The 24,500-nt window shown below is 48.6% G+C and overlaps 7 protein-coding genes across 7 annotated transcripts; 3 read left to right on the forward strand and 4 right to left on the reverse strand.

Moving 5' to 3' along the window:
• Positions 1-335: 335 nt before the first annotated feature.
• Positions 336-1,251, reverse strand: PFICI_06166 (uncharacterized protein; the record flags this gene model as incomplete). Its single annotated transcript, XM_007834747.1, has 6 exons — positions 336-492; positions 546-624; positions 685-717; positions 770-791; positions 886-945; positions 1,072-1,251. 6 exons carry the CDS (start codon positions 1,249-1,251, stop codon positions 336-338), a joined length of 531 nt encoding a protein of 176 aa, XP_007832938.1.
• Positions 1,252-3,236: 1,985 nt separating this feature from the next.
• Positions 3,237-4,211, reverse strand: PFICI_06167 (uncharacterized protein; the record flags this gene model as incomplete). The annotated part of the gene is made up of 1 exon (XM_007834748.1): positions 3,237-4,211. One exon carries the CDS (start codon positions 4,209-4,211, stop codon positions 3,237-3,239), a length of 975 nt encoding a protein of 324 aa, XP_007832939.1.
• A 2,586-nt stretch (positions 4,212-6,797) lies between these two features.
• Positions 6,798-7,310, reverse strand: PFICI_06168 (uncharacterized protein; the record flags this gene model as incomplete). Its single annotated transcript, XM_007834749.1, has 1 exon — positions 6,798-7,310. The coding sequence occupies one exon, from the start codon at positions 7,308-7,310 to the stop codon at positions 6,798-6,800; it is 513 nt and encodes a 170-aa protein (XP_007832940.1).
• Positions 7,311-8,742: 1,432 nt separating this feature from the next.
• PFICI_06169 (uncharacterized protein) lies at positions 8,743-9,831 on the reverse strand (the record flags this gene model as incomplete). The annotated part of the gene is made up of 1 exon (XM_007834750.1): positions 8,743-9,831. One exon carries the CDS (start codon positions 9,829-9,831, stop codon positions 8,743-8,745), a length of 1,089 nt encoding a protein of 362 aa, XP_007832941.1.
• Positions 9,832-11,758: 1,927 nt separating this feature from the next.
• Positions 11,759-13,021, forward strand: PFICI_06170 (uncharacterized protein; the record flags this gene model as incomplete). The annotated part of the gene is made up of 1 exon (XM_007834751.1): positions 11,759-13,021. The coding sequence occupies one exon, from the start codon at positions 11,759-11,761 to the stop codon at positions 13,019-13,021; it is 1,263 nt and encodes a 420-aa protein (XP_007832942.1).
• A 3,672-nt stretch (positions 13,022-16,693) lies between these two features.
• On the forward strand, positions 16,694-17,924 carry PFICI_06171 (uncharacterized protein; the record flags this gene model as incomplete). The annotated part of the gene is made up of 2 exons (XM_007834752.1): positions 16,694-17,815; positions 17,871-17,924. The coding sequence occupies 2 exons, from the start codon at positions 16,694-16,696 to the stop codon at positions 17,922-17,924; spliced, it is 1,176 nt and encodes a 391-aa protein (XP_007832943.1).
• Positions 17,925-18,932: 1,008 nt separating this feature from the next.
• Positions 18,933-24,109, forward strand: PFICI_06172 (uncharacterized protein; the record flags this gene model as incomplete). Its single annotated transcript, XM_007834753.1, has 2 exons — positions 18,933-19,192; positions 19,243-24,109. The coding sequence occupies 2 exons, from the start codon at positions 18,933-18,935 to the stop codon at positions 24,107-24,109; spliced, it is 5,127 nt and encodes a 1,708-aa protein (XP_007832944.1).
• Positions 24,110-24,500: the final 391 nt, after the last annotated feature.

The raw sequence follows: 24,500 nt of genomic DNA on the forward strand, positions 1-24,500 counted from the left end.
GTGGAGTAAACGGAGGATGGCCAAATTACAAGACAGATATTGGGCTCTATTAGAAGTAGATTTTATACGATTGAGTAGTTTTTGGATAGACAAGTCAAGGTTGACATTATTGTTCAACGGATAAAGAGTGATGCCTGGCTATAAGAACCAGAATAAGTAAGAGTTAACAAAAACAACGACGCAGGACCACCGTGAAGAATACCAGTTCAACAAACTTGACCGACAGGCTGTCCAGGCCTAGACAGGACTTTGAGCCAAGTACCATGCTCGAATGATGATAATAGAGTATCCTCCACGTAGGTCCGAAGGCAATAATTTTCATTCCATAGAACCAATCATGTCGATGCAATGTGAAAAGGCGCAATGGAAACTGCTGCTCCGAACATATACTCAAGTATGGCTTCACCGCCACCTAGGCCATTGCCCTTGGTGCTATAGTCCTTGCGTTTCCTAGATTGAGGGAGGTTGAGGAGCTGTTGGAGGTTTGGGTTCCTGAGGAGCTGTAGTGGTAGATTGATTTAGTACGATGGCGGCATCTGGTTTACGGGAGGAACTCACGCGGAGGGGGTGCCGGGTCGCTGGGCTTCGGGGGCTCGGGTCCCTTTGGACCAGAGGGCTTGGGTGCTGTTACAAAGCATCAACCTTCCATTATTCTACTGGACTTGGGAATAATTTTAGACTCACGTGGTGGAGGGCTTGGATCGCTGGGCTTGGGGGCTGTATATATAGGTCAGTCATGGTGTATGAACTGCAACGAGTTTGGACTTACGTTCAGGCCCAGGCTTAGGTCCCTAGAGAGGTTGTGGCAAGGTCAGCCATCGATACTTACTGTCTTTCCCTCTTTGATTTTTCTCGAATACTATAACTTTCGTTCCTAAAACTTACATCGTCGTCACGCTTGCTCGGGGGCTTTCCCGGACCAGGAGGAGGGGGTGGGCCGCCGGGCTAGATGGTCGATTAGTGATAATATCTTCATAGAAGTTGGGTTTTGTCGAGTATCAGAAGGAATCATTATCTCGTCAACTCTTTCTAATGGGGTATAGGGGATATTGAATGTGGGATAGTACTAACACCTGGTGGAGGTGGCGGCCCCGAGGGTGGCACCGGTCCCGGTGCCGGTGGCTCGCCCGGGAATGGAGATGGGCCATTTGGGCCAGGTGCAGGAGCTGGTGGAAGAGGAGCACCAGGAGCTTCCAATGGAGCGGCAGAAATGATAGCCGCAAGGGCGAGAGTAAGAACGAAAAACTTCATTTTGTCTGTCTCTAAGGACTGGTGGTCAAGAAGGAATTGAGTGATCAAATATCCACGTGTGAATGCTGTTTGTGATACTCGAACATGGCGTCCCAACTGCGTCCCATACACTTCTTATATAGATCTATCGAAATTTGAAATGCCAGTAGCATCACATCGCGGATAATCTTGCCAAGGTACCATTTCATATTGTACTCATCAAATCATGGCAAATATGGACTTCAATATCCGTCATAATAACTCGCTGATCATCTTGAGTCCTTCTACGTCATTATCAGCCTCGCTAGTAGATACAGTTGCCTGTTCAGACCAAATTCTGAAATGTTCGGACCTTTTTGAATCTAACCTGACAGGCAATCAAGGACTCCATGTTTCTGAATAATAGGTCACATTGCCATAATAATCTTGTTGGTCAACGAAACGTAGCGATAATTAGATTTTAATGAAACCTCCATCTAGCTATAGCTGGTCTATAAAAGGATATATTCTTCTGCTTGCGTAATGATCAGACTGGCACATAATCACAATATAACCGCTCGAAGGAAATACTGTATTCGAAACGGAAATACTATAAGAAGCCAGAAAACTTTTGCGATACAAAGTCAAATCTTGGTCAGCTCTATACATTTCTATTCTAGGTAGTAAATATAACCATTTTATCCAAGATGATTACACACACGACTTAGCCGTGTCACTTGACTATTATATCATTACGCCAGGATGCCTCATAGTATAGCGAACTCTTCATGTTCTTCCACGTTGGCGCATACTCTCATTTGAACTCAAATGCAAGCCCAAAGGGTTCATACATTACCATCTATGTTTCAACCCATCCAGACCTTTGTAATGCATTATGGGATAGATTGCCAATTATTTTGCCTCTGTCTAATATTGAATTACGAGAATTAGTCACAAAAACTTGGGATCGTAACGGGACGCCGACCATATGAAATTTACGGTTTATTGAGGCGTGGTCATTATTGCGAATTGAACAAGTGCTCGGCTGAAAATGTATACGTTGATTGAGCTGACGCGTCTGAGGCGGGGAACGGCAACATTTATTAATACTTTTCACAGCCGGCAATGGAGGCGGGATGGGTAACTCATAGGGCTGTTGGGGGCTGATGAGCCACAACCAATCACGAATGAAGTCCGCATCGTTTAATAAGCAATTCTTAACAAACGCCTGTTATAGACCCGTTGCATCGAGGCAATATTTTGCCTCAACCTATCCCAACGAACATGAAACTTTGGCTGAAATCTCCGATGTGCGCTGACCAAGGAGCTGACTGACCAACCCAAAAGCATTGGCAACAGACAATTTGCGGGAGCTGTAACGTGTGATCTCGGCACTTCTAAGGCCGTGTCATCGTTCTTACCGACGTTGTTCGAATGAACTCGATTTGCAAACCACAGAAGTCGACCCGCCACTGCCAGCTGTGTCCATCACGTCATTAATGTTGCTTGAAATAGATGACACCAAAAGAAGTTTTCAAGCCGGATTCGCGGTAATTTAACACGTGGTTCAAGGGCTCTCTTAAATCAAGCGATGTTGAACTTGCAAGAACTGATTAGCCGCCGACTTTGGTTTAAATGGCGAATCTTTTTGTTATATTCATGACGCGGCCACTCAAACAAGCTCTTCTAGGTATTTTCATGGCGGTATTCAAATATGGTAAGTAGCAATCACGCAGAGCGTTTTAACCAGAATCGACGATATGCTACCCAAGTGCGTCGAAGAAATCCATGAAATGCTGAACCAACTGTCACCACCAAAGATGGCGAAATATGCAAAAATCAAACTGTAAAAAAAAGGGAAAAGAAGAGAAAGTCTAGCGAACCTGCACAGCAGAACTCTAGTTTACAGGGGTATCATCTATGTCTATCCCGCAACACATGATCAATGCCTCGTATCCAACTTCCAAGTAAATCGTTGCGTCGTCATTGGCAAGCCAGCCAGGGCTTGCTCACTTTCTTTCCAAAGTCTATGGGAGACCATGCTGCGAGTTGCAAATGCCATGGAATGGGATTACGTCAATCCGGTGCCGTCTAGGGTCATTATGATCCCATTGTTCAAAGAGCGAAATGCGATGCATGAACAAAGCAACATCGCTCTGCAGGCTAATGTTGAACGAGGTGCGGTCCTGCTCATCGACCATGTCTACCCATCGCCAACTCCGTACAACCTCGGGAGACGGCACCAAGCCTTCACAATTGGGTTGGTCGTCGTCTGAAGCCACTCGAAAGATGGCAAAATTGGTATCCAGTTTCGTGCCGGGCTCGAAAAACTGCGCAAATGACATCACCGCTGACCGATCAAGGCTTGTCGGCTTGAGATTCTCCGTTGCGTCAGACGGCCATCGATAGCACGGCAGCATGCCTACGTGACGGCGCCGCAGTATGCTCGGAAGCTGTTGCTGATCCCGGATGACTGGGACGTGATCGGGAACAGCAGATATACGATAGGTAATTTGCTTCTGTACCGAAGCATCAAAGACCTTGATGGTCAAGCTCTTTAGGGGGCTCTCAACGTCCATGACACTCAACGCCAACGACAAGAGCGATGTGTGGAGGTAATGGTCGTATTCGACAACTACATGCTGAACAGACATGCTGGCTGCCAGGAAGAGGGCGCTGCATCGCATGGGATTGTTCCTGCTCCAGCGCTTCACGTGCGCCCACTCTAATATGTCATTGTCCACATTGAGCCGCGGCGTCTTCTTGAGGTTCCGCATACGCTCCAGGCTATGGTCCACGACGGTTTCATTCGACAGGCACCTTTTCAGGACCGCCTTGTCAATGGCCAGCTGTTTGTAGGCCTTTGTCGACTCGAATCTGGCCTCGTGGTTGACCAGGAGTAGCGGAGGTTGTGTAGCTGTGGCTGACTTGTGGTCTCCCGTGAGGACATAATGGGCCCACCAATCCGACTCGGAAGCCCAGTTCCAAGCGTCCATGTCCATCTTCAGCCTGAAGAAGACGGTCCGCTGAGGTAATGCATACCGCCAAACTTTGCACCGAAGCTCGGCGGGCAGCAGACTAAATTGAGGGAAGCTTGCTTCCATAGGTGAGAATGTTGGGAAAGGCAAGAAGATTTTTTCAATCCTTGTGATAGTAACAGCAAGTCAAGGTCACAAAGTATAAACTGAAGAAATGGAAGAACAAAGAAGAACAGGTGGAGGGCAATTGGACGGAAATGCGAGGGTCCAATATCGGGATGATGCACTGCTGCAGCAGCACAGAGGCTTTTGGCTGGCTGGTGCTGTCCGCTGCTGCTTGCTAATTGAGTGGGATACCCAAAAGGGGGCGAGATTTCTCCAGGTGCCGGGGCGGTGGAGCCACTTGGGGCGGATGAGGCTCAGATCGGAAGATAACGTATGTTTGGCATGGCCACTGGTCCGTCGTCTCCCGGTTTTGCTTACTGTGGGAAAAATGAAGATTCCTACCTGAGGTGATAATTTTATTTCTACAAAGGCACCAAGCCAGTGCATCAGCTTTTGACTCTTGGTAATAAAAGATTGGGTTGGCGCGCTTTGCGTCGTTTGATTTCTCGTTGCTGCATTCTTCTTTGACAGCGCATCGCGTCCGATTTGGCCGGGCCGATATTGACGAGTCATGGGTGCATAATCCAACCAGGCCAACGTGTTGGGGCTCAACTTGCCTTGCGCGGGCCTCTTGCTCCTACATTAGTCTGCAGCAGCGGTTGAAAAGAACAGAAAACCCTTGCAATGTCCGCTCTTGATCGCCAGCGGCGGCGGGAGGAAGAAACATTGCAAGCTTGGTAGACCTTTTTGCGTGTGATTTGCACAGTACACCAGATTCGTTACCAACAAGCCAAACTGTGCCGCCCATTTTTCGCCAGAACATTCAAAAGGGACAGCACGGCACCCTGAACATGGCTTGTGGAGACTGATTTTTTGGCAACATTTTGATCGACCACTCAATGGTTTGGGACAGACTTTTGATACGTGCTGCAGCTTTATTTTCCCCCCTCCCCCCTCGGTAAGACCAACCGTTAGTCTGGTCCAACTTTTGGGCAAGATCACGCGAGTCAAGAGTCGTCATTGGCGAGCAATGGCTTGTGTGGAGAGCGTGATGCTATATATACGCTAGACAAGTGAAGCAATACGCTTTGCTTTTCCTGGCCGCGCGGTCTTGAGATCAACAAGACGAAAGATTATAAAAAATAAATGATGCCGCTGTTTGGATTTGCTTTGACATCATACCAGTCTAGAAATAGGCAAGCCATGTTCACAATTAATTGTCATTTCGGCTCAGCCGCCCTTCCGAATCACGGTATAATCTTATCAGCTGCGACGATGAGTTCAAACGACTAGAACGATTGTATTCTTCCACTCCCGAGTACCAGAACAAACACTCACATCTACACTTGAACAATCACAATGACAAACCTTGAATCGACTCGAATTTTGCATCGAACCCATCAATACTGGCGCTCCATCAAGTAGGGTGGCTGCCAGGATGTATGACTTCTCCCATGATATATACTCGTTCCATTGCTATAATTGGAGGTTGAAAGCTGGCCCCATTTATCGTGAACCCCCAATCTGCATGAGATCAGTACGACTCATCTGCCATGCTGTGCACCATGTCAACCAGGCTCTATGGACAGCCCGATCTGTAGAGAATATTATTATCATTTATGCCTGTATGGTTTCTTCATAGAAAATGAGGTGAAGCCCAAGGTTTGCAAGTTCTAATATGTCCAGTGTTTCGTTTCGCATGGACAAGGAGATGGGTGTCAACTCTTGGCTACCACATTTCGGTGCCTGCCCTAAGACTCGGCATAGCAAAAAAGGATCAGAACTTGATCATTTTAGAGTTCCTTAACTGATGCTCCATGAATCATATTCTCATGTCTTTCTGTCACTGTCTTGAACTTGCTGGTCGTCGCTTCCATGGATGACAGTCGTTGGGGAAACAAATGCAATCAATGATCACTAACATTGCTGTTGTCTATTAAACAGTCAATTCCCGGCTGATGATCACATTACCAATCATTTCTCCAGCTGTGATATTGGCGGTAGCTCAAGTAGGGTCCCCGAGTCCTTGATTCCAAGTTGTTGTTCAGAGGGCCCACTGCCCATTCCATACTTTCTTGCCTTGGCAAGCCACGAGCTTCTGTAAACAATACCCGTAGTTGTGCTGCATATTGTTAACGTTAATATTCTTTATTCCTTCCGCATGTTCACTAGCTGCGCCATGCGCATGTCTTCAACACATTGCTGTCAGTCAATCTTTGTTATTAGACCTTCTCATCAACAGGGTGTAGCTCTTTCACATTTCAGGGTTCTGGCAATCATCACCTTGGTGTCATTAAATTCATGTTTTCAGGATCAGTATGACTGTTTATTGGCCCTGGGATGTAGCTGTTGAGGCATGCTCATCTTCAAAGAACCGATCGACCAGGATCATGTAAATTCCAACACAAGCATCAACGGTATAGTCATTCACAAGTCGAGCTGATAATGTTTCCACACCCTAGACATATATTTTGATCCCTAATTCACCAATAGAATGCCCTCGCTTCATGAGCTTTCTTTTGCGGCCTTGGCAAGACCATCAAGCCAATCCTGATGTCCCAATAGCATGGGGTTTGGCTTCGTGGTAGAGAGCTGTGCAGCCGGCTTGCCAATCTGCGACTCCTGGGTCAGAATGCGGACGACCCCCCAAGGCATATCCTCCACAATCCAAGCGTGGTAGACATCCAGAAACTTGTCCTCGTCGCCCTCTTGCCACGCCCGCCAAGCCAGGCGACCCGGGGTCGTTGCCGTGGGGGCCACCGACTCGAGCACTTGCGACTGCAGCGGCGGGAAGCCAAAGGTCGAAAAGCTGAATAAATCGTCCTTTTCTAGAAAGACGCCAGACTTTGGGGGTGTGATTTGGCCGACGTTTTCGTAGTATGTTTCCCACTTTGTGATATCGGCGAGCTTGGCCCACACCTGTTGGGACGTGATGCCCTTGACGAATATCTCGTTGGACACGTAATTGTCTGTGGTTCCGGGCAAGTACTTGTCCGGCCAAATGATATCGGAAGGCATGGTGGCGAAAGTGAGAGGGGAAGCTTGTTTGGGCAAGAGAAGCGTGATTGTGGTGTAATGATTGCTGAATGATTGCTATATCAGACTAAAGACACTCAAATCTTTATATATCGAGTTCTTGCTTATTAATGCCGTTGCAAGATTCTCGACAAAGTTCATTGTGATGCTATCCAGATGGATACCATCTAGAGTCTGGAATGATGATTGAATAAGCAAGCCACTTACAGCACTGGTTATTTCCGAGTTGGCTTCGGAGCTACGGTTGAATCGTACACATCCCCACAAGGGTGGACGTTCCCCTTCAACCTAATAAAAACGTTACTCTTCAGAACTGCCGGGCTGCTAATGCAGACAAGGCCCTGTCCGGTAACTCGTAGAAGGGGGGAAATAGTTACTTTGAAAAATCTAAATGGAAATTGCTTGCGAATGTTGTTGTGCTTTTTATAATATTCCTTACCTAGTAGGCAGTGGGGTTCCTACTACCCACTTCCAGATATAGGTATAGTTATGTGAGTATTGCCTTCTACTGTGTAAAAGACCCGGAGTTGAGGTTTGATCAAGTCCGGCCAAACCAGCGGAGTTGAAGATGGCGTCTCTTGGCTGCGTAACTAGTGAATCACCTACCTATGTATGTTGTCCTTTCCACGACATGGTGCTGGCGGCACAATGATGTCAGCATCGCAAAATGTTACGAGACATGGCCACGAAGCGTGCAACGACGAGAGCAGAGAGATGCAGCGGCTTATTTTGGTGGCCTTCCGCCGTTCAGTAAAGTCTTGTCATGTATGTACCAATCCATTCTGTGGCACATTCGTACATGATGTGGAAAAAAAATTGAAAGTTCCCGAGTCGACGGCAGCATCCAGTGCTTTGGCCAACTTAAAAAAGCTTAGGTGAACACAAGCCATTACATTTCAACCATGACGCCTAGTAGAAAAGACGCGATGACCCTGGATTAATCAATGGATTCATTCCTTCTCGCGGAAGGCTGTGAATAGCCATCGCTCATGGGTATTGTGTTTTCTTCTTCTTTTCTTTTTTTATATCGCGTCTTTCTTGAACACCATAGAAATTCACGTTTCAAAGAAAAATAATATATCACCTTTATCGTGCTTGCCCCAGGCTGCAAGCTGTATCCAATCAAGCCTGGCAATGTTACATGGATTCCAATTACATGGTGAGATGGCTAAGATTAATTGGCTGACTGACATAGATTGTTTCCCCTGCATAATTTTCTGTACCGTATGAAAAATTGAACACGCATAATTGATTTTGTCTACAGCATAAAGCCTATGTTACCGGAACTGAATGATGTGATGATTACGGGCCGTAATAGGTGCAAGGCGTTCCAAAGGGCATGATGTCTGTCTATTGAATCTGAAATCTATTTTCAATATCTACATGCAGACTTTCTCATCCGTGACATCAACATTTACGCATGGTCAATCAAAGATGGACCGGCGTCGATTGGGTACGTAAAGATATTGTTTGGTCCTTCGGCCATCAATCCATCGCTACCGGGACGCATTTGAGAAGCGGGCAGCCAAAGCTTCTTGTCGGCAGTGACCCACATGAGATCAGTCCAGACGAGGGCAGGATCTTGAACGAGGATCGTGGTTCGACCTTCGGGAGTGACTTTCCAGATGGCCAGGAGGTTGGTGTCAGAGACATAAATGTTGCCATCGCCGTCAATGGTTGAACCACCCGTGCTGGGAGTCAATGCAAATGGTGTGGCGTAGTCGCCGAGAGAGGCGGCCAGGGTGGCATTGGTAAGGGTTGCGTCGACATAGGCAGTCTCGACGCGGTAGAGACCACCGTTGCAAGGCTGGTAGTATAGGTAGATTCCGTCTGGGGAAACTTCAATCTGGTCCAAGCCAACTGAAAGGGTTGAGCCTGCAGCACCGTAACCTGGCACCAGGGTGCCATTGTACATCATGGGAAACCAAGCAGCAGCAGAATCATCATCTGCCAATACTCGCACACCAGCACCAGTCGTCAGGTTGAGAACCAAGAGCGCTCCAGCAGTGTCGCTCAGATAAGCCACATCACCACTGGGTCCAAAGCGAACATCGTCAATGCCGCTGTTGGAGGCCTTGATGTCGTCGAGGTAGTAGATCTTGTCGACCTCGTCGTTGGTCAGGTTAACTCCCACCAGCTTGGTAGACTTGTTCACACCCGATGAACCGCCATCGACGAGCCAGTAACGTCCATCAGGCCCGATACGTGCACCGTCAATGCTCACAAAGGTGGTTGCCGGGTCAGAGTTGGGGTCGCTGGAGTTGTAGCTATTCCACTCAGCATTGGGATATAGGACAGTGGTGTTGTCTGCAAGAAGTTCTTGGGTGATGGGTGGAAGACTTGTTGAATACCGTTGCGACAGGAATTTTCGACCAGTCTCAGAGATGAATATTCCTTGTGTAGGCAATTCCAAGGAGTATGCAAGTTCCAGGCCCGGTGCCAATGCTGATGCGAGGCTTGCCAAGGCAAAGCTTGAAAGGGTTGTAGATAATGAGGACTTCATGATGACTTTTTGGGAAAGCAATCAAGCAAGTGTTCTTCTAGTTGCTCATGAAGGCTGAATGTTTGAATCAGAATCGGTCAGTGGTATCACTATGGTCTTTTATACATCCAACGAGTCCATTTATTCTACATGTATCGTCTAATGCCGAGTCCGCAAATTGGCGCTCCGCAAAGCATACGTAAACCCTTCATCGGCATCGCCTGCGAACCCTAGATTATTTTGCATCAAGCGATCACAAGGAGGTATTTCGATAGGTATTGAAGTCCGTAGTTACTATTCATGCGACGATCAGTTACCGGGTATAAGTGGATCGCCTAGCAAGCGATGGCCACCATATGTCGGCCGAAGCATTAACTCCGACTTTTACTTGAATTTACTACAACTGGATAGCTTCTGATATGGCTCGACGTTTATGAACGCATTAGCGCGCTATAAATGAACCGTCTTGGCGTTTTCTTGCACAGGAAGGTCCATTTAACCTTGATTTTCCTTGCATGGTGGCCGTGTCACGCTTCCTCATCCTATCTGGAGAGTGGGATTCTGTTACAGGCCGGCCTAACGTTCTGCCCAGAATTTTCATAATGGGGAAATGTGTGTAAGTTTTTTCTTTCTTTTTCTTCTCTGTTAGCCAATGCTTGGTGGAACAGGATAACTCGCCAAATACGAGGCTGACTGAATACCTAGGTATCTGGTCATATCCAGCCACAGGTACGTTCGTTGCTGCTATCCAAGAGGCATAGTGTTCTAGGTTCGGAACCCATACCATAATCCGAGTCGCCCAGATTTAGCGAGAGGGCCAATCAGAAGGGAGATAGGCTGAGATAAACTTTTGACTCGTGCTACAATGATTTAATTATTTATGCTTCTACTTCTGTCTTGCTTCCCTTATTTCTCTTTCTCCCTCCCTCCTTTTCCTTCTTCTTCTTTTTTGGTGTATTCATTGTATGTACGACATCTGACGTCCCGCGACTACTAGCTTGTTGGGCATACATTTATTTGAGCCGTTTCGGCAGGACAATTCCACGTGCGAAAAGAAATACAACTGGAGTTCTGATTTGCGCATAATAGCCAGACATCGGAGACACAAAAAAAAAAGAGTCGAGCCATGAAACTAGGCCAAATGCGCGAAGCATCTTCAGGCCGAGAGTAAAAATATACATGTAGATTGAGGCGGGTCTGTTCCGCAAATATGTATAGCATATTGCTCGATTCAAGAATGCGCTTTGCATGCCGGCGTCTGAATCATGGGGTAAAATCTGCAAACCTCGGCATTGCCCACTGGTGCCTGGGGCGCGGTCAAACTACTAGCCGACCTTTGACCAATCACCTTTGCTCAACTGTGTACACAACCTGACCGCTGGGTTTTCAGATTCTTTAGCAGGGGCTGCTTATAAATCGTTTCTGCTATGTCTCCGAACTGTTGCGGAATTTCAGATCGGCAACCCCTGTGATGCTCTAAATTAGCGAGCGGCTTCCCTTGCAACACCAGACATGGCACCATGAGCCTTTCATACAATCGTTCAGTAGACCCTTGCGAGGTGCCTCAATGCACGCATAATGCAAAGCGCCAGAAGTCGAAATGATACCAGAAAAGGATGCTCACCCAGGCATTTATAGTCAGCCGGCCAGTGACTCATGGGTTCTTATCAGTGTCGGTACAATCCGTATATTGATGCCGAGTTTCTGATGCCAGTCATGGCAGCTTCTAGCCGCGTCTGTCGCCCCGTTGTGCGTGGAACTCAACTGTGGAGTCGGCCGTGGCGACTGAAATCTGGCGGAGGAACGGGAAGGGATATTCACCGTGTTTAGAATAGGTCCTCTACACCACAGATATCTCACGAATATATAATGCCATCTACTGGAACACTTCTCTCTTGAGCAGGCACAATATTATCTTATTTCCCTTAAACCAAACCCAATCAACAAAATGGCCGACAAATACTTTGGAACACCCGGCGTCGACCCATCGCCCTTGGGTCAACCCCTTGAGTTTCCCATCTCCAAGCGAGTTGCTATAAACCGTTTCCTCAATGGCGCCATGTCCGAGGGTCTTGCCACCTACCACGAGACAGATCTCTCGGCACGAGGTATTCCTGGAAAGGACCTCGCGCAACTGTACCGCAAATGGGGTGAAGGAAAATGGGGCCAGCTCTTGACCGGTAACGTCATGATTGACCCGGGACACCTCGAGGCTGCAGGCAACATGATCGTCCCTGTAGATGCCCCGTTTGAGGGAGAACGTTTTGAGGGCTTCAAGGCCATTGCCACTGCCGGCAAGGCGCATGGCAGCTTGATTATTCCTCAGGTTGGACACCCGGGACGTCAGGTACCCGACTCGATACAAAAATACCCCATCAGCGCCAGCGACCTGCAATTGGTGACTCCGACTATGGGAAAAACCTATGCCAAGCCTCGCGCTGCCACCAAGGAGGATATCGAGGGCGTCATCAAGGCCTTCACGCATGCCGCCGTCTATCTTGAAAAGGCAGGCTTCGATGGTATCCAGATCCACGCTGCCCATGGCTACTTGCTGGCACAATTCCTCAGTCCCACCACCAACAAGCGGACAGATCAGTACGGAGGAAGCCTCGAGAACCGCATGCGTCTTATCCTCGAGATTGCCGCCTCCATCAAGGCTCAGGTTAGCCCCAGCTTCGTTCTGGGTATCAAGGTCAACTCGGTCGAGTTCCAAGAGGAGGGTTTCACCCCCGAGGAGGCAATTCTATTGTGCCAAGCCCTCGAAAAGGCCGGTTTTGACTACGTTGAGACGAGTGGAGGAACCTACGAGTCCACCGGTTTCAGGCACAAGAAGGAGAGCACGCGCAAGCGTGAGGCATACTTTATCGAGTTCTCGGAGCAGATCTCCAAGGCCGTCAGCTCGCTCAAGGTCTACACCACGGGTGGATTCAAGACCGTGGACGGCATGGTCAAGGCCTTGGAGGGTGTCGACGGTGTCGGCATTGGACGTGCCGCCTGCCAAGAGCCCGACCTGCCTGTGCTGATTCTGTCGGGCAAGGTGCCTGGCGTTCCCAAGTTTGCGGTTGAGGAAGATAACTTGTTCGTCAGACTGTTTGGTGCCAAGCTGCAGATTCAGCAAATGGCCAATGGACAGAAGCCGGATGACCTCAACGACCCTGAAATGCTCAAGAAGATTATGGCATCGCTTGGAATGCCTACAGCGGCTCTATAGGCACATGAATATAATTAATAATTTCCAGTGATTACTCGAAGCATTCTAGAAGATTCGTGCTCGTCTTTTGTTTTAGTTGCGGGTTGTGTATAGTCTATCTGTCCGCTTGGGGAAATGGCAGCCTAAGCAAACCATTATAGAGAGAGAATATGATCAAGCTTAAAGGATAATCTCTTCAACAAGTTAGAGGGCTTGTGGGTTCGCTTTGCATGCACATCACAATATGCGAAATTTACGGTGTTCGATCCACTGCTGGTCCAACCTGCTGAAGAGCTGCTGATGAGATGCAGTGTGTATAATTTTTTTTGTGCCTATTTGAGTGAGGTGTATTGAGACCAGAGCCTTCGAGATAATCTTCGAGATAACATTGCGCACTGGCATTGTTGCAAACTTGCGTTTACTGCCAAATAGGTGAAAATGGATGGTACAGAGTAGTCGCCGACCATGGTATATTCCGTTGGGAGTTGCCTAACCCATTTTACCATAAACACGCTCCACTACTACAAATGAAAACATGGAGCTTCTTGTCAGGAATTACCAAACTTTTACACATTGGGGGGAAAAAATTAATTAGGGCACAGAACCCAGGGCAAAACAATGTCCTCGGTGAGGCTCGAACTCACGACCTTCAGATATCTTGAAGTATTCAACCAAGTCATATATATGATATGAGACTGACGCTCTAACCAACTGAGCCACGAAGACTTATTCTTATTGCACATCGGCCTTTTAAATTACGTTATCACCACATTATTGAGCATTTTGTAATTGTTCATGTTCCGTACTTCGATGGTGGCGTCCTCCTCTCTAATCTTTACTTCAGTGGTGAAGGCTGTTGGAACTTATCCCTTTGGTATTGATTCATATTGGTTGCGTACACCAAAGAAATGTTTCCCCCGAGCCATTGTCAATTTACATGAGTTCTCTCAATAGTGGTGGGCTTGATCAGCAACAGACTCGTAATTACATGATAGAAATATTTAGCATGCCATGACCCACAGATCATAATAACGACATATGATTGAAGGCCTTGTAGATAGTATTACCCTTTTCGTCTTCTCTCATCATATCATTGTCTCACTGTATTGCTGTTCTGAAGGGAATTAACAGCAGTGAACCCGCGAGCGTTCTGAGCAAGGAATATTGCAAGCCTAACTACCAACTACCACTCAATACACAGGCCTTGCTGAAGATTAATTTCAATATCACTTTTTGGTTTCTGCATATTTTCATCGCTGTATAGTCGCAGTACACCCACCACTAATAAGAAGTGTTCCGTGCCACAACTGTAGACCTTGCTCGTTCTTCATGTGATTTGTATGGCTCGGAATCGATATCATCATGGTAAATTGAGTATGAGTGAACGTAACATAAAGCAGTTTTGTACCAACTGACCGAATTTTTCATGATAACGTATTATTCAAACACAAACACAAGCTTGAAAGAATGTACCGCAACTCGGCATTGTGACTCTTTGTATGTCAGCGCTGTGTCATATAGCTCAATATCTATACTGATAATGGCCGCGCGCTTGTCATACAGTATTTACCATAGTGCTTGAAATTGCACAAACCCCGACAAAATCAACATGTTCACCGTGAGGGTTGAAGTGTTTGCAGGATGGAAAAGCGAGCCGGCCGCCAATTACCCGTATCTGTATACGCCGGGATATAGACTGTCCCAGCTCTCCAACCAGTGACTCTTGGAACATGCCTTTGTTGAGGTAGTGGACAGGTTTCAAAGCATCTTAATGTGGGCTTTCATTATGTACACTAGCTCACATGAACCAAGCTGAATATGGCCTTCGTGTAGGTTCAAATTGCAGTGAAAGGCCCCCAAGCGGTATTCTAAAGTATCACGAAAAAGCTCCCACTTGCTAATTCCTATTTGGGAAACTTGAAACATAAAAATGCGGCACTCCTCTATGGTCTACTATCATTGGCTCTTATACACCGAGCTGGCTCAGGCCTTCGTCAAAGCTAGATTTGCAGTGAAAAAAGCACCACTTGCTAATTGCTACTTGGGACACTCATGCAATATGGTTTGTTGTGATTGGCCCATGAACCGACCTATGGCCTTTGCGTAGGTTAAAATTGCAGTGAAAACGGCGTCTAATCGTCACTGATTTAAGGCATCTTCTAAGATACCTGAAACATAAGAATGCGGCGCTTATTTGGACAACGAAAAATTGTTGGCTCAGGGATTATTGCTGAACTCGATATTGAGTCGGCCCAACCACATGCGACCTCAGGTCCAGACCCTTCAGGACTTGGTGATCTCTATTAATGGTTTCTTATCGGTTTGCCAGTGTGTCGTAATGATACAAAGCCTATGATCTATGTAACTATGGCAGAAAACGTTCATATTACATAGAGGTATACTCATGTGGATTCTCGTCCATACGTAGAAAGCCTTAGGGATGCCCAACTTTGGCTAAGAACCGAGCCGGGCCTGAGCATAGTTTCATGAAATCGTATTTGCGGTTTGTCATTGTCCATACTTGTAGTCTTATAACAGCTACGATAATTAGGCCAATGATGATTGTCAGAATTTCATCACAGCAAGTCCGCTGAGAGGACAAAACCGGTGCATCAGAACTGTCTATCGCATAAATTCGATCGATCCCCGTGGCATTTTCAATTCGACTACTAGTTGCGCTATAGAATGCGCAAATCCCGACTTCCGCTGCAATGAGCAATTGAGCCATGCAAACAAGACAGAATAATGACGATTCAAGTGATATCTATCACAATGTCATGATGTCATCTACTCCCTGCCGCTTCATGGTAACATGCTTCATCGGTAGTGTTATATGAGCGCCTGGCGCATGAGGTCGGAGTCTGTACCGTGATCGGCATGTGCCCGGGGCGGTAACTGTCGGATCTGCCACCAAATTCCGATGGGTCTATCCGAAGCCTGAAGCCAGCCAGGTAGTCGGCTGTCTTGATACACGTCTTGTGACTGTATAATCATGCGCGCATATTCTGCTGTGCAAGCAATTGAAGCAGAAGACAAAATCGCGCAAGGTAAATCACTTGCGTCACTGGATATCAAGCAGAATAAATAGCTGTTTGGGCAGGCTATTGAAGCCACTGCAGTTCAAAATTGTTTGACCCTGGTAGAAGCGAAAAGAATTAAGAAATTCCCCGCATTCAATTGCATTGCCGCATGCAGGGCCGCATTGGTTTTTAGTACAGTTTGGCATAGCCCTGTCATACCCATAGCGCAGAACTTCGGCGTCGACCGTGGATAGAAGTGACTGACTAATGAGCCTCAAGAGCTAGAGTAATCGCGGGAGATAATCTCATAAGCTGATGAATCTTATGAGATATTCTTGGACCACTTGAGGGACACATAGAGAGATCTTCTCCACTATCCCAAACGTCTATCTATGTATTCACATTTTGTTTCTGGCACTGATTCTGCTTTGCCTGATTCAACTCTTTCCTCATACTAGGCATTCGCAATTCGTTCCGGTATCGTTACCCCACGTCACAACTTGCGAACTTCCGGCTGCTCAATCCCCGACCCCGCCGACACCAAAGACTCGCCGTCAGATTGCGCCATCTCACCCTTTGCGAAAATCGGCATTGTGCACTGAAACAGCGATTCAATTGTTCCAATCAATTCCTTGGTGAAAAAAGCCTGCCGATTCCCAAATCCTTTTCCACAATGGATCGGAGGAAACAAGAGACAGAGCAGTGGCACGAGGAGACGGCCGACTTGCCGTCCTTCTACTCCCCGCGATCGCGGCCTGTTGGCGACCAAGAAACCGCGGCACCCAACACTACCCAGCTGCAGCGGGACGGCCTGTCTCTCGCGGCCTTGTCTTCGCTCAATGACCAGCCGAGGCCATCCACTGCTGCCTCGACGCATTCAGACGACCAAGCGCCTCCTCCGCCCTCGTTACTCTCTCCTCAATTCACCCCGCCGGCGACACCGGGCACCGCAACGCCGTCGACGGAGCAGCCCCGAAGCGTTCCTGTAGATTCCTCCCTGCCCTCTGGCGGAGCGGGAGTCAAGCGGCCGAAACTTCTCCAAACATTGCCAGAAGTACAATGTATCGTCCGAGCACGAATCCCGACCGTAACCGGAACCGAAATGTTCCTGCACCTGTACACGAACAACGTGGACAACAAGGAGCACCTTGCCATTGTCTTTGGAAACAATATCCGCAGCAAGAGTCTTGATGCGCCACGGGAAGGAGAAACAGAGATGGACCGAATGGTCCGTGGCGCGTACACGGGCAGACTCTTCCCTGGACGAACGAGCAGTGGCATGGCTGGTCCTTCAACGGCCGCCCCGCAACCAGAAACACCAAATGGGCCACCTCTGGTGAGAATCCACTCCGAGTGCTACACGGGAGAGACGGCATGGTCAGCGCGGTGCGATTGTGGTGAGCAGCTTGACGAGGCGGCTCGATTAATGGCTCTCCCTTCACAGACTAGAAATGGTGGCATCATCATTTACTTGCGGCAAGAAGGCCGAGGTATCGGCCTGGGCGAGAAACTCAAGGCCTATAACCTGCAAGATCTGGGCTCGGACACCGTGGAAGCAAACTTGCTGCTTAGGCACCCGGCCGATGCGAGAAGTTACGGCCTAGCTACTGCTATGTTGTTGGACCTGGGCCAAGAGGAGGTCAGGCTGCTCACAAACAACCCAGACAAGATTCGTGCAGTCGAAGGACCCAACAGAGAAGTCAGAGTCAAGGAGAGAGTGGCCATGGTACCTTTGAGTTGGAAAGGCAAGGGTGGTTTTAGAAGCCAGGAGGTGGAAGGATATCTGAAGACAAAGGTATGTTTTCCTGAATCTCGAATAATTAAGGAGGAAAGACTAACAAGTTCACTAGATTGAAAAGATGGGACATATGCTGGATATGGGAGGAGTGCCTCCGACCTCGTGATCTCGTGCAATATGCATGGATCGTACCAGTCAATGAAGCGACGTGTTTCTCTGTCATTTGGGCATCACACAGAAAAGGCACCATGTTGGAAAAAAAAAGCAAGAGATGCTTGACAATTGGGAAACAATGATCGAAAATGGTTGGAGCAGCATGTTGCATTTAGATGCGCCAGTTCACACTACATCTTACCAGGATCTTTGCATGCTGGCGTCGCGTTGCTGTCCGAAGCCATACCTGCAAACGAGAATCGAAAAAATAATTAAATGACCGACGATGACATAAGGAGCGGGAATGTATAAAATCAAAGGTCATGTCGAGGCTGTTTCAACGGCTGATCACGGGGCTGACTATATGAACTTTGAGGATTGTCAAACGAGCCGGACCATATAGATTTGGTGGCAGAATCTTCATAGCGATAGATTTATCATAAGCACATGCACATAAAGAAATGTATAAACATAGGGTTCAGTACTCGAACATTATAGTCTGACTAGTCAGGTGCATATGCTCCTGATCAATACGCAGAAATTTGATTGTCTATACGTGGGAGATGTACGGAAAAAGTCTTTAATGGCTCGCCGTACTTGGCAAAGCAATGTTCGTGTCGAGTTACCCGCTCACTCACAATACGTCGAGTGCCATGATAGTGGTTACCCCACTATCGATGGAGTTCTTGCCGCTTTCCAGGGTCCATTGGCGCAAACTGAACTGGTCTCTGCTAGCGCGTTGGCCCGCTGTCGCGGGTCTAAATGTTCAAGCTTTAATCGCGTCACAAATCGATAACATTTCTCTAGCTGTCGCATCTCTTGATGCAGAGTAAATCCACGACATGGCACTCTAACCCCCTCTATTGACCAGCATGACACTCTGTAGACGTTGTCAAAATTTTCAGCAACTTGTAACTCACATTTAGACGGCCAGAAAGAAGCGACATTTGGACGTGTGGAAACAGGCGCCCTGTACACCTCGCCCGCCCTCTATCCCGTACGACCTGCGCATGTCTTCATGATGGCTTCGCATTTACGACTGCGCCTGGTGGTTCGTCGCAACGGCCTTCCTGAGACAAATATTATCTGGCCTGTTCCTTTGGAGAACAAGCCTACCATTGCAAAGCTCCTTGAAGATGTTAATCAAATTCTGCCTTTGGAAAGCGCGGATTGGGGCCTGGAAGATTATGCGGTCGAGCTCAAAGGCAGCGACGGTGTCTACTTTGAGTGTTTGCACTTTCAGCCTGTACAGAGTGTCTTGAAGGAGGATGATCAAGTCTTGTGAGTCCCTCCCACATCACAAATTGGCAGAGAACTAACAAGTCTCCTAGCATCCGGCCACTCTTCACAGACGACATCCGACGACGCCGAGTGAGCGGGCGCCACCAGATATCAAACGATGGAAGGCATTTGATTGATGGCCTGGCATTTGGAAGGCCTTTGCTTGGGGCACCAAGAGGTCGACCAGTCTTTGACATTCCGCCTCGAAAGCGACGGCGCGTCGGACCTACAGAACAAGATGACTTGGACGAGGATGATGAAGATGATGCAGATTACGGCGAGCCACAAGAGGAGCAGGAGCCGATGCTACTTCTCACCAATGGAGAAGATCAGATCCCGAGTCGCAGAAAGAGCGTGAGGATAGCGGCTGACTTTGATAATCTGGACTCTGACAACGATCTTGGCAACGAGAACGACGAGGAGATCGAAGATGAGCAGCTCGAAGACGATGTCTCAATGGAGCACACTTCCGAGGAAGACGAGGATGATGACATGGAATACGAGCAAGACGAAGCCGAAGACGACCTGGAAAAAGAGCTCGAAGACCTCCAGAGCAGCGCCGAAGAAGACCATGTACAAAACGACGAGGAAATCCCCGTCTCGAAAAGTTCTGCCAACAATGAAACCAGGCAGACAAGTCGTCGGGCTTCCCGTGCCACAGCGAAAGAGAACGACACTACCAGTGCAGAGCCTACTGGTCAACGGGTGGCTGGTGAGAAACCCAAGGATGAAGTCGGTGCTCTTCTCACCGCATTCCCGACGGCGCCTGTTCAAGTCTGCCGCGAGGTCCTGGCGGCAGAAGTGGGAGATTTGCGAAAGTCTTATCTTACATTGTCGCAGGCTTTTGCGCCAAAGTTGCCAGAGTCTGAGCTTCTGAAGCGTTGGCGAAACAGAGATGATCATTCTGCCGAGGAGAGTAACGAAGGTTCTGTTGAAGAGGACGGAGTCGCTGATGGAGACGTTGGTGGCGACGAGGATTTGGAAGAAGACGAGGACGACGATGAAGATGATGATGACGAAGTCACGCCATTCATTCGACGTTTTGATCGCCAAGGCTTACCCCCTGGATCCATCTCGTCTGGGAATGCCTTGAAAGCTATGGCTGCAATATCCAAGTCATTCGAGACCGATAAATCTGACAGTAATAGCAAGTCTACGTCGCAAACTCTCACCAGTGGCAGGCTCAGTTTCGAGGAGCCTGGAAAAGCCAAGTCCGCCGAGGATGAGGAGGAAACGTCAAGCAGCGGCACCAGCTCGAGTTCCGAGGAGGGCGAAGTAAATGACGAGTCGTCATCGGATGATGCCTCTTCTAGTGATGAGCAATCTGGCGGCGATGGCGATGCGGCCAAGGGCAAAGGCCCCGAAGCTTCAGATACGAGCAGCAGCGATGACGACAGCGATAGTGACAGCGACAGTGCCCCTGAAGAACGATCAGCAAAAACTGGCGCCATCACTCGGGGTCAGAGATCATTAGGCAACGCACTCGGACCAACCAGTCCGGTTGCTAGTTCTAGCAGCAGCGAGGATTCTGATGCGGACGATGAAACATCTTCAGATGACAGTTCCGAAGACGACAGCAGCGATGAAGATACAAGCTCTGAATCTGACAGTGAAGAAACAGAAATGTCAGAGGAAAAGGCAGGGCCAAATTCGAAATCGGCACCGGCTATACCAAGTGGTGCAGGTTCACAAGAACAGCCGAGTTCAGAACCAGCTGTATACACAGGCGTTCCTGGAGCAGGCAAAATATCGACCAAGAAGCGCAATGCTCGACGTAGAGTCGCGGCCAAGCACAAGGCGGCCCAATCTCAGTCTGCAGAAAGCCCCATCCTGGGCACAACGACGGACTCAAATGTATCCGTTTCAGTTGTTCCAGACTCTTCAACAAAGACCACTGAAAAGAGCAAGGCAGAAATTGAAAAAGAGCTTTTTGAGGCCAAGCGAAAAGCTCTCCTCGAAGCCCTCGCCAGCGGTGGTGTTGAGGTCGGTCCTAGTGGTGAATCCACTCTTGATAGCTCTCAGGTCAGCCAGAAGCGAAAACGAGACGAAGCTACTCCTGCAAAACTTGATCAGACATCGCAGCAACCCTCGAGCACAGTGACTGGAGGAAATACCGTCAATGCCGAGGAAGAATCACCATCTTCCACGCAAAAGCGACGCCGTCTAGATCTTGGGGCAGGTCGACGAATGTTATTCGGCGCACTCGGCCTACGGAATCCCAAGAGCAAGGATGACGAAGAAAAGCTACGGGATAAGCTCATGAAAGACGTCAAACCATTGCAAAACGCTCGATTAGTTGCCGACGGACTGGAGACCAAAAAGCCTGAGGCAGAGAAGCCTAAGGAGTCCGCCGACGTTGATGAAAATGCTTGGCGAGAAAAGATCACCTACCGCGCTGTAGAATGTTGCCAGGAGGGAGTTGAGCTGAGCGAACCACCTTTCCCTTTTGTGCAGCGCTGGGATCCGCAACAACAGAATGCCTGGTTTCAAAAGAACAACAAGCGTGGGGGGAAAGGAAAGAAGGCTGAACGCAACCAGTCTCACTTTTACCAACAAGATGATAGCCGCTCAAGGTCCCACGACGAATCCCACGATTGGGTAGAGAACTATCAGGACACAACCTTTAACAGCGCACAGCAGCTCGATGATGTTCCCATGGAGCTCAACTATGATGATGTGGAGGAGCCTGATGTGAGCAAAAACGTGGATGAGACCACGCGCCTGACCGACATTGATGATCTACCGTCACTACCCAAGAACCTGGATGATCTGCTGCCGCTCCGTCCTGGCGAGGCCCAGAATGGCATGGTCATAACATGGAAACAATTCATTCTTTCCAAGGCCACCAATTGGCAACCTCAGGTGCTCAGCTTGACCGGCGTCATCTGTAGGATCGATGATGACGCAACGGGCTTAGAGGTCATGCTGGCTAAACGCGACCGAGAACTGGAACAAACAGAGAAACAATACGACGATCTGACAGGTCAACGCGTATATGATAAGTTCGACGCGCCTGATACAGAAGATGAAGCAGAAGATGAGGAGACGAGACGAATGAACGAAGGCTATCGTACGCTCAGTTTTTCCGCCATCATGGAGCCCCGAGTCTTGCAGCCGGCCATACCCCTAGAAGAAGCTAGTCAAGAGCCTACAATCCCGTCAATCGAGGACGAGCCCACAGAACCCGTAGTGCCCAAGGAAATTTCCACCCACGCCGAGGTCACTGATGAAACTACAAGCCAACCAGAGGAAGTCACTGCTGATGTGGATTGTACTACCGACTTGAAAGACACGACTTTTGAAGGCTTCGATGACACGGTGCCCCCAGAAGAAGAATCCTGCTCAGATGCTAGCGAGAACAAAGTGAAGACTCCCGTCGCTGCCGTCACAAATGGACTCGACCAAGAGTCCGAAGCATTGGTAGAAGGTACTGCACAAGATCCCTCCCTCCAAGATTCGGAAAAAGCCCGGTCGCCAGCCGAGAAATCAGTATCTGACCTTTCACAGGTCAGTAGCCCTTCACGCCAATTGCACGACGAAACGACAAGCATGCTATATGGCTTGTCGGCTGGCGACGAGCAGTCCTTGGGGCCCTCTTGTGACATTCCTTCCACGCCATCGGCATCAGCACCAAATGTGGACATGATGGTCTCTGACCCGGTTCACGACCAGGATGAAACATCAATCCAAATTCACGAGACCGATGTCATTATGGGGACGCCGAGATTTACATACCCCAGACCTGAAGCGCCTCCATCGTCTACAAGCAGCGTTCACAGTGGAAGGCAACTTGATCTATCCATGGACTTGGGCGTTGATCAGCCACTGTCGTTCCGAGCCATGACTGATGACTCTGCGGAGATGAACGATGTTGACGCTCCTGCTGCGACAGGAGATAGTCAAGCAAACAGCAATCATGACGAGGAAACAACGCCAGTCCCCCCTTCACCACAAAAGGGTAAGGATTTTGATACTCCAAAAAAATCGACGCCACGAATGAAAGAAAGTCCGTCGAATAAGGACGTGGCGGACTCGAATGCCTCTACTCCTTGTTCGCTCGCCTCTTTGGGCACAGTCTGGTGTACAGCAGTCTCATCTCGCCAGACGCAGAGTCCCTCAAAATCGCAACTTCTCTCTATTTTGAGATCCCAAAAGTCTCAGCGGGCCAGTGAACGCGACTTAGAGTATGAAGCGGCCATGCGAAAACTTGACGGTTTCTCTGATGACGATGACGAGGATGAAACTTCACAAAGTGTCAGCAAGATAAGCGACAGCTTCGCGTCCAAGTCATCCAAACTACCCGTGACATCTTCTTCCTTTAGCGCCGCCGTGAACAACGATTGGAACATGGGGAACGACCCTGAATCTGATCGGCTGTCCCCGCTACCAACTCACGCCCGGACGGATGTTGCAATCTCCCCTCCGCCCACTTCTCGTCGTCGAGCTCCTGTTCAAGAATATCCGATCCCCTCATCATCTTCACCACCACCTCGTATCAAGCAACGAGTCTCCCCTCCTCCTGTTGGGGCAAGGAGAAAGTCGGAAAGAGTTTCCTCTTCGAGGTTCTCCCTTCCACCCGGCACGCAAGTTTTAGAAATCAGCTCTGATAGCGACGAGCCGAAGTTTACTGAACATTATGCCGACGATGACAAGGACGATACCTACTCTCCGGCCAACGACCTGGCCAAGGACGATTTTTCTCCTGCCAGTCTACCAAGAGGATCGGGTTGGGTCAAGAAAACCCGCCTTCCGAAAAGTTCTTCGGCTCCAGTGGCTTCTCAAAAGAAGGCCGCAAAAGTGAGCAGGGCAGCTAGTGCCTCGCAGAGCTCATATGGATCTCAACTCAAGAGAATGGAGAGTGCGGCTGCTGCCATGAAGAGGTTGAACAAGGGGCGCAAATCAAGTGCAAAGTTCTAGGAGGCAATTGCCTTTGGATTTTGAGGCGCTTCGAGACAAGCAGCCAACGAACCTGTAGAACTGCGTGTCAAAGAATTTTGGTAGTATTCGTAGACTTTACTATATACCCGGTCAGCACTTTTGAGTTTATCAAGTCTTGACAATGCACATGAACAAGCTTCTTGAACATGCCACCGTAATGATTATAGCCTTATGGTGCTGGTATTGGTCACGTAAGTCACAATGAACCCATCATCGTATTCATCTCACGGCCACGAGGGGTCACTGTCTCCAAATTTCCAGACCGGTACGGCTTGATAATGCTGACCCTCTCAGCAAGAATATTTCGGCCCAAATGAGACTTAGTAGAATCAATCGATAGCAACTCGTGCTATGCACACCAGTTGGAGTT

This window comes from Pestalotiopsis fici (genome assembly GCF_000516985.1).
Source record: "Pestalotiopsis fici W106-1 unplaced genomic scaffold PFICI_Scf_4, whole genome shotgun sequence".
Taxonomy (NCBI): Eukaryota; Fungi; Ascomycota; class Sordariomycetes; order Amphisphaeriales; family Sporocadaceae; genus Pestalotiopsis; species Pestalotiopsis fici.